The sequence below is a fragment of the Amblyomma mixtum genome, chromosome 2 (assembly GCF_055824585.1).
Source record: "Amblyomma mixtum isolate Tamu chromosome 2, ASM5582458v1, whole genome shotgun sequence".
Classification (NCBI taxonomy): domain Eukaryota; kingdom Metazoa; phylum Arthropoda; class Arachnida; order Ixodida; family Ixodidae; genus Amblyomma; species Amblyomma mixtum.
In genome coordinates, this window is record NC_143013.1 from 174,864,493 (window position 1) to 174,873,749 (window position 9,257).

General features: G+C 47.4%; 1 protein-coding gene across 1 annotated transcript; it reads left to right on the plus strand.

The window, feature by feature from the left end:
* The first annotated feature begins 1,289 nt into the window (after positions 1-1,289).
* LOC149361703 (uncharacterized) lies at positions 1,290-8,922 on the plus strand. The gene is made up of 2 exons (XM_089569571.1): positions 1,290-1,427; positions 7,736-8,922. Exon 2 carries the CDS (start codon positions 7,763-7,765, stop codon positions 8,399-8,401), a length of 639 nt encoding a protein of 212 aa, XP_089425697.1. The 5' UTR covers positions 1,290-1,427; positions 7,736-7,762; the 3' UTR covers positions 8,402-8,922.
* Positions 8,923-9,257: the final 335 nt, after the last annotated feature.

Below are 9,257 nucleotides of genomic sequence, written 5' to 3' on the forward strand. Positions count from 1 at the left end.
TTTCGCATTAGGAAGTAACGTAATCGTCGGTAATTTTTTTTTGTCACTGCCACCACGTAGCGCGACAGAGGTGTCCACTGTCGGAGGGGGCCAATTATGCCCCTTTCTTTTGCTTTTGAAGCTAACGGCCTTAATCGGTCTCGAGTGCCCTTTTAGCTGTTTTACGCTCCCTATTGATTGCTAAATCCTTTGCATGGTCAGGAATTCCAAACGGAAGATCATACTTGTCGCGACGTCTCTGGGACGTCGGCAATGGCTGACTTGCTTCTTCCAAAGCGAGACACGGCATAGGCAGCTTCCGCGACGAAGGCGGTGAGCACGGCTGCAGCTGCCTGGAGTCACCTGGTACGTCAAGTGGTTACTTACGCAGCTCTGCTCCTCCTGTTCGAGGTCGTTCATGCAGGTATAGCAAAATCGGCGCCCCTAGGCTAGTAAAGCTCTCGCTCTAAAAAAGATGTGGGGTGGGAAAGAAAGTGGAGAGAAGCCATTGAGGTTTTATTAATCGCAGCAATATACCTTTAATAAGCGCTAAAATGCTTGAAACTCCGCTGAAAGGAAACGTTCAGTCGCATAAATGCCTTCACGGTCATCGTTTACAGTTACGCGCCAGCTTGTATTTTATGGGAATTACCATGTAGTCAGTAAAGTGAAGAAAACGAAGACGGTAGTGAGGCGCGTGCTCGAACGCTGATGTTGGCGCAACGTTGCACTAACCATTGTTGGAATCTTCTATTTACCGGTCCTTTCAAGGCGGCTTCCTGGTGGCGTATTCGCCAACTGCAGCCTGTACAGCCACTGCAGCCTGTACAGTCACAAGGCTTGAAACCACGGTGAATTGATCACGGTGACTGAAGATTGTCACAATGGCTTACCTAAAAGGGATAATTGTTCCCTAAATAATGCTTAAAAGTCTGTACCAACCTATTGTTACTAACCATGCAATGTTTAGTTTAAATTCAAAACTGATATTCCAGCGCTGTGAATAATCTGTGTAAAAGTATGCAGAAAATGTTTTGAAAACCTTAAACGGCGTTATATGGCACTAAGCATTACGATTTGCGACCTAAAAGGGTAAAAAATTAAGAAATGAAATAAAAGAAAACAGTAAAATTACAGTGGAGAGAGCGGAGTCGAACGGCCGACCTTCCATACGCAACACGTGGCTCTAATCCACTGCCCCATAGCGGCGATGTCAAGCCGTCGTTCTGAATGGATATTTATAACCAGCCTTAATGGTGGCTGCTACCTGCCGGTGGGCGGCGCTGTCATCGCTGGCTGTACCGGCTGCATTGGCGAACACGCTGCCTGGTGCTGCGTCGCTGAGGGCGATCAACAGGACCTCTGACACTGCGAGAAGCTTTTGTGCGCTCAGGTCAACCATCTGCTGCGGTAGTCCGAAGCACCACAACAGCTGCTACCCTCGACAGGTGGGGCACCTCTTTCATTTCTATCACGAGCATATGTTCTCAGATTTTGCCCACGAAGACGCAGTTACGCTTTCCGCCAGTGACAGCCGTAATAACCAAGATTAGACCGCAAGCAGAATACTGTTAACTAGACACATGCGAAATATGTATAACGAGGCCTTTAAGAGCGGGAACTTCATTTGTTTACGTGTAGAGCCTCTTAGCTCAAGTAATTTCAGAGTCAATGCTTCGATAAAAAAGAACGGTCATGCAGTTCGCGATGAGCATCCTCCATCCTGCCCCAGGGTATGATTCAAGAGAGTATGCATGCCGCGATAGAGCGTCGCAGGAATTTCGAAGTGGGTGCGTCTCCATTGCAACATGTCACCAGCGGACGCTACGTAGCACATTTCATGCGCTTATTTCAAATTCAAAAAATGACACTGCAAAATTTCACAAAGCAATGGAAATATGGCGACACCCTTATAATTTTTTCTTATTCCTTGCTTTGCAATTGTGCCAGCTATTGCCCTCTTGAATTGCATGACCTATTTTGAGCATGGCAGGACTGCTGTTCTCTATTTGTCTTTTAACCAACCATTAACGACCTCAGGCTAACAGTATTAATAAAAAATTCAATAAATTCTGGGGGAACTTTGTCTAAAGGGCGTAGAGGCGAAAGCGTTTTAGACATCACTTTAACTGCCTCTGTGGCACTGGTGACGTTACCACTGCATGACGTCACACATAATTAATGAGTAATTACTGAGTGGTGGCAAAAAACTAATGAATGACTAATTACTGCTTACTGACTAAATACTAATTAACTGCTGATTGAGGAGTCTTAAGCTTCGCCTTGAGGAGTGGAACCCGAAAGTATGTTGTAGCGTTGCCAGGGTGTCCACGGAACGCCACCGCCCGGTAGGCACGATGCCTTGCCCTTTGAACGCAACGCTTATCGAGGAAAAGAAATGGGGCAGTAATTCTCTGTGATCTCGGTGGACACCTGAACCATAGCGTACAGGAACGGAAGAAGTGGGAGTGATAGAACTGAGAGAAAGAAGGGCCCTAATGAAGAAAAGGAAAATTGTATTTTAGGAAAAGAAATTTCGCAATCCACATATCTCGGTGGACACCCCTCATCTGTTTGTAGAGGAAGGGAGGAATTGGGAGTGAAAGAAGAAAGAGAAAAAGGGGCCGTAATGAAGAAAATGAAAACTGTATTTGAGGCAACAAAATTACACAGTAACTTTCCCATATCTGGGTGGATACCCGTCAAAAGCTGACACCTTTGCTGACAAGCTTCTGCTGACAGCCTTCTGTCGACAACGATGACAGAATGTGGGCTTTGCCTTAATAAATTTCCTCGCGCTTCAGGAAATACCAACCGTGGCAGGTGGCAAAGCATTGTGTGTGTGTGTGCTCCTTTCTGCCTAGCGTCCGTTTCTTGGCTGTTTTCTAGTATGCCCCACCAACTAGCCTAGACTCAAGTCCTTCGGCAAAGTGGAGGGAGAAATATCCCCTATCCACTTCTAAGCGAGAGAAGGGAGATGGAAAGAGAGAGGGCGGTAGGCAACGGTGGCTTCGTGCCTTGGGACGTTGCGTACAAATGGGAGGAAAATGATGTTGGAAGGTAGCTAGCTGCCATGGAAAGAACCCAGTCGGTGGCTGCAGACGAAGCCGGATGCCATGATGAGGGCAAAGGAAAGCGTTGTTTCAGGGTGCTGCCACAGGAGAATTTAGGACTATATGGGTGAGTAAAAAAATTGCAAGCGCTGTCTGTGATTCGTGCTATAAACTGCTAACCCTTGACCTAGAAACAATTTTCAGGGCGCAGTTCTTTGGCGCCCGTTTCTGCGTTTCGCGGCGTCGCCGTTGGCCGTTGCAACCAGCACTGAACGACTCAGTCGCACTCAAGCTGCGAAACGAATAGAGCATCAGCTTTGAAAGCAGAGGGCAAAATTGGTAAATTTGTGTTTGAGGAAAGGAGATGGCGCACTCTCTGTCTCACTCATCTCGGTGGCAACCTGAACCAGAGGGAAGGCGCATAACTGCCCTCTTGCAACAGCGGACACCTCAATCTTGATTTAAGCTACGTGGCGGTAGTGGCAGACTGACTGACTGAAAAACTTTATATTTAAAATATGTACAGGGAGCGAGTGGAGCGGGGGCCGCCCCTTACAAACTAGGTGGGCTGCGCATTACAGGAGCCCATTGGCTGTAGCTGCTGCTTGGGCGCGCCCGACCAGGGCCTTTTGGCTCGCCAGGTCAGAGCAGCCGAGCAGGGCCGCCTCCCAGTCCTCCCGGGTAGGGCTGGAGATAGGGGGAATGTGCGGGGTTGATTGGTATGCCCACACCATCTGGTAAAGGTCCGAAGACCTTTCCTTACAGTGCGGGCATTCCCCTGTGCACGCAGGTTCGAAATGTTTGATCACTGCCGGGCACAGCAGGGTTTTAGTACAAAGGCGAAAGAATAAGCGCTCCTCCGCCTTCGTGAGGCCCTTGCAGGGCTTAGGAAAGATTGTATGGCCTAATTGGTAATATTGGATGATTTCCTTGAAGGTAAAAGCCGGATTGCAGATGTGCGCTGCCTGCGTTGGCATTGTGAAGGATGTGCCAGAAACGCGGCGCTGAAGCCATATGGCCTTCGGCGTTCGTTGTGTTCATTGGCGTTAGAAATGTTTTACACTCCGATCATTCTAAGGAACGGAAGTGCGCAAAACTGGCTACATGGGTCAGTGGACGCCTGACTCGCGCTTGTAGGTACATGGGGTGATGAGAGAGAGATGTGAGCTTCAGGCATTGACAATGTTGTGCCAGAAACGCGGAGCTGAAGCTATAGGCCGTCGGCGTTCATTGTGTTCATTGGTGTTGGCGTCGAGAACGTTTTACTCCGATAATTTTAAGGAAAGGAAGTGCGCATCACTGACTCCCTGGGTCACTGGACGCCTCAATCGCGCTTGTAGTCACGTGCGGTGATGAGGGAGAGATGTGGGCTGTATGCGATAGCACTGGCAACGGTGAGCGAACTCGCAATCAGGCAATAACTGCCGCCTGCCAGGGTGGCAGGGTGGGTGGGGATTTAATGTGGATATGATGACAAACAAACAGGAAATCAAGACCACACATGTGGGAGAACATCCCATTCCTCTAGCTCGTAAGGCCTTCCACGGCTGCGACTACCTCGCAAATTCTTGCATAGTCCTCTTCTTCGAGAAATAGGCATTGGTGCATCAGGTCGAGCATATATTTATCTCTTTCTTCGACCATAAATCTTTCTTGACAATCAAGAACACTTTTCTTTTCCAATTCATTTATTTCGGACTATACATGCTATCCGCGGGGAGAGGCTAAAGAAGTCTAAGGTGTCACCTAACGAGGCCTAACACCCGCATTACACATCGGTGCAGATGGTGCAGAGTGACATATCAGTGATAACAGTGGTATATCAAACACAGTGGGACAGGAATTCAACATAAGCAAGTACAGAAACACTGATCAGGCAGAAAATAATACTCAAGATGTCATCAACAATGAGCTATAGTAATTGGAGTAGAAAACAAAAACACATTCGCACCGATGAAGAAAGAAAGAGCACAGAACAGCAGGAATAAAAATGAAGGCAGCAGGAATGCATAACAAAATTTCACGTGGTGGTGTTCAAAACATGGCTCATTTTCTTGAATGGGCGAATGGTGACACTCTCCTGGGCACAAGCAATTCATGCTGGATATGGGTTGCGTAGAACTGTTTTTTGGTTATCGTAGTCTGGGTGCCGTAAATAGTGCGAGGCCTAGAACCAATCAAAAATTGTGCTCAAGTCATGTGGGACTTCCCTATTCAAATAAGAACGGGAAAAATATTCAAAATCATGTTTTATTTTTTGGTAGGTTAGGAGTGTTAAGTAGTGCTTGTAGCATAGAAAAACGGTAACACCTTACAAGAGGTAAACATGCCATTATTACTAGCAGGATATCTACCCAGAATGAGCAAGGCTCTTTTTATAGAGAGAACAGCCTCTCCAAGTCAGTTTTATTACAAGTTTCCCACATCTAAGATACTATATACAATATGAGAATGAATAAGAAAAAAATATAACTGCTTTTTACATGGAATGGAAGAAGATAACGAAGTCGTTGAATTAACCAAACTGAGTTTGATATTCGTATCCGCAGACTGTTCACGTGATCCGTCCAGCCCAAGTCACTGCGGAAACGAACTCCTAGCAACTTGTGAGAATTCACCTGTTCAATACCTGTGTTATTAAAATATAGTCGGATATTATGATCAAGAGGCATATTTTTGGCGCGGAAAACCACATAGTTAGCTTTCTTATGTTCAGTTCAAGCTTAATGGCATCATGCCATATTCGCTGCGGAGTGTTTATTAAGAAAGGAATAAGTGTGAAAAATCACAAGTTGTCTGCAATTGTACACATATATCTTGCTCGAATTCTTTGTCACAGTCTATCGAAAAGCTGAAACACTTGATGTCCTGCGCTCAAATTTTGCATTAGGAAGTAACGTAATCGTCGGCAATTTTTTTATGAGTGAATCAAACTTTTTCGAAATACAGCCACACCTCCGCCCGGATTTGTGAAACTGTGCGGCACCATATCAACTTCTCTGTGCACTCCCCAGAGTGGTTTTTTACATTATGCCTAATTATTATTTTAACTCAGAATAATTATCCAAATTTCATAATTTCATTTTTCATTTTAATAAGGCAGCGCGACACTCGATGCTGTCTTATCTCTCTTTTATATCGGTTCTAACGGTTCAACCAATACTCAAGAAAAAAAAATATGCCTGCGGCTTAGCTAAGCTAAACCTGATTATGTAATGGAAAGTCACGCTTGCCTAACCAACGTGAAGTCACGCTGCAGACTCTTGCTCAGTGTCGCGTCTCTGCTACTATGTTCTCAACGCTAACGCATGCAGCCCAGATCTCTCTCTCACCAACGACACGTACCTCAAAGCGCGATTCAGCATTGACTGAGGCGCCCACTAACCCAGGGAGATAGTTACATACCCTTGCTTTTCTCAAAATCATCGGACTGTATATAGAACGTTGTGACGCCAACGCCAATGAACACAGTGAACTCCGAGTGTCGCGTTTCTACCAGAACGTTGCGAACTGCAACGCAAGCTATGCACATTTGTCACTGCCACCACGTAGCGTAAAGCGCGACAGAGGTGCCAGCTGTCGGAGGGGGCCAGTTATGCGCCTTTCCTTTGCTTTAGAAGCTAACATTCTTCATCGGTGTCGAGTGAGCTTTCAGCGCTTTTACGCTCCATATCGATCGATAAATTACTTTCATGGTCGGATATTCCAAAATGCTCAGACTCGACTCGACGTATCTGATTAGCCGCTCTCGAGGACGTCGAATCGGGCTCGCTTGGCCCATAGCGATACACTGCGTAGGCTGTATCCGCGGCGACGGCGGTGAGCACGGCTGCAGTGGCTGCCAGTCACGTGGTACGTCACGTGGTTACTTACGCAGTTCCGCTCCTCCTGTTCCAGGTCGTTCATGCAGATACGGCAAAATTGGCGCCCCTAGGCTAGTAAAGCGTTCGCTTTAAAACAGATGTGGGCTGGGAAAGAAAGTCTGCAGAGACGCCATTGCGATTTTATTATTCGCAGTTAATATACCTCTAATAAGTGCTAAAAGGCTTGAAACTCCACTGAAAGCAAATGATCAGTAGCATAAATGCCTTCGTAGTTTTCTCTTACAGCTGAGCGCCAGTTTGCGTTTTATGGGTATCACAATGCAGTCTGTAACGTGAAGAAAACGAAGACGGTAGTCAGGCGCGTACTCGAACGCTGGTGTTCGAGCAACGTTGCCTTAACCGTTGTTGCAATATTCTATTTGCCTGTCCTTTCTAGGTGGCTTCCTGGTGCTGCGTCGCTGAGGGCGATCTGCAGGATCTCTGTCACCGTGAGCGGTTTTTCTTTTTTGCGTGCCTACGTCAACCATCGTCGGCAGGAGTTCGCGACTACACTTCCCGACAATGAGAGACGAAAAAAGCAACACAAGACCACAAGCATACCACTGTTAACTAGACACGCGCGAAATATGTATAACTAGGTCTTTAAGTGCAGGAACATGGTTTCGCAATGTGTAGAGCCTCTGAGCTCAAATATTTTAAGAGTCATAGCTTCTACCCCGCGGGCAAAACCTGCGCCTCTCTCAATTCGTGTTTCAGCTGGCGTTGCGGCTGCCATTGGTGGAAGCTTAGATTAGGTGCAGCAGGTACCCTTGGCGCAGCATCTAATAAAGTTGCAATCTTCCCTCAAAACTAATACTTTCTGGTGCTTCTTAATTGCAGGTTTACTCTGATCTCTTCTACGACATCATGGACAACGGCGAAAGTTTGGGCGATGACCAGTCACCCCCAGAGGTGACTGCGCGCAAGGACGACGTCGCATTCGCTGAACCGCCACCAATGCTGGACGAAGCCGCCTCCATTGAAAGTGGAGACTGTGAGCTGGGTTGCAGCCATGACGCTCTGCAGCCAGCCGGGACCTCTTGGTTTGAAGTTCACAAGAGTGACGGCAGTGACCCTGACTTGGCCGTCAGTGGTAGCAACGAGTTCAGGGAAAAAGTTGGTGAAAGCAAAGAAAACGGCCAGGGACGTCTGCGCACCGACCATGAAGAGAATGGAGAAATGGAGCAGGGGGAACAGGCTTCCGAGTCGGCGCGGGGTCGTGAGGAGCAAATCGATTCGATGCAGCATTCATATGACAAGGAGATCGAGCTCCTCCGCGAGGTGTTCGGAAAGTTGCAGGCGGAGAACCGGAGGCTCGCAGCTATCGAAGAAGAGCAGATACATCACATGCAGGCGGAACTTTCAAGACGCGGCCTCGGCTCCCTGATGGATGCCATCTGCTTGAATGTGGAACTGCATAGGCAGTTAGATCTCCTGCGCAGACAACTGCTGCTGGTGGATGAGGAGCTGCGATCGCAGGACGAAAGCGTCCACCGCCGCCTTTAGTCTTCGAAGAGGACCTATTTCTGTGCCATGGACGGGATCATCAGGATGAACGGCACGGTGCAGAATGCCTACCAGACTCCTGAAGCAGAGGTCGACGTGGTGTTTGGCTGCCCCACGCTCCTGTAGCTGCTGTGCAGCTTTCGTGACAGAGGCGGTGCAGAGCTGGAAGCCACGTCTTTTCCCGCCCCCTCCCCTGTCCATGACCTGCCGGCAACCTCGTCAGACTTTACAGTGCTCTCTGCATCGTTGCTTAAATGCTGTGTTGGGTCATGCGCGTTGAGAGCGAAAGCGAGCCAAAGGGGTACGGTGTTCTTCCAGCCACCAGTTGAAAGAGTCTCCGCAACCGCCTGCACTGCGTCTTAAACTCACTGGTGATCTTGTCTTTTGAAACATGGGGCCACGAATAAAGCTACTTGCAACGCTAGCAGAGAACTCCCATCCGGAATAGTTTTCTTTGTAAGCCACTGTCGAAAGTTTTAGATTGTAGATGCTTGTTTTATTTCCTTTATATTTTTCAGTGCTCAAGCGTAAATACTTTAGGTGGGCTGCATAGCTTGCGATAACCACCAACAAGACTGGTGGTTCAGCGAAATTTTGAAAGTTCGGAAGTATGGGGTGGTCTAAAAAGAAAATTTAGCCAGAAAAAAACTTCGTCGTGGCAACCGCCAATTATTTATAAACTCATCGCTATCAACCATATCATAACTTATAACCATAAATTTGCACAAACTGGTGGTATGGGCTGATGGCGAGCGCGTAGCCACAGAGAATACGATGCGTTCGCTGTCAGTTTCTGAAACGATGAAAAATCCGCACGCTGATGCATTACAACGCGATTGAAGAAGATTTGTTTAAC

Bases quoted from the DNA above. Each gene is read 5' to 3' on its own strand.
- LOC149361703 (XM_089569571.1), top strand. From the start codon at position 7,763: ATGGACAACGGCGAAAGTTTGGGCGATGACCAGTCACCCCCAGAGGTG.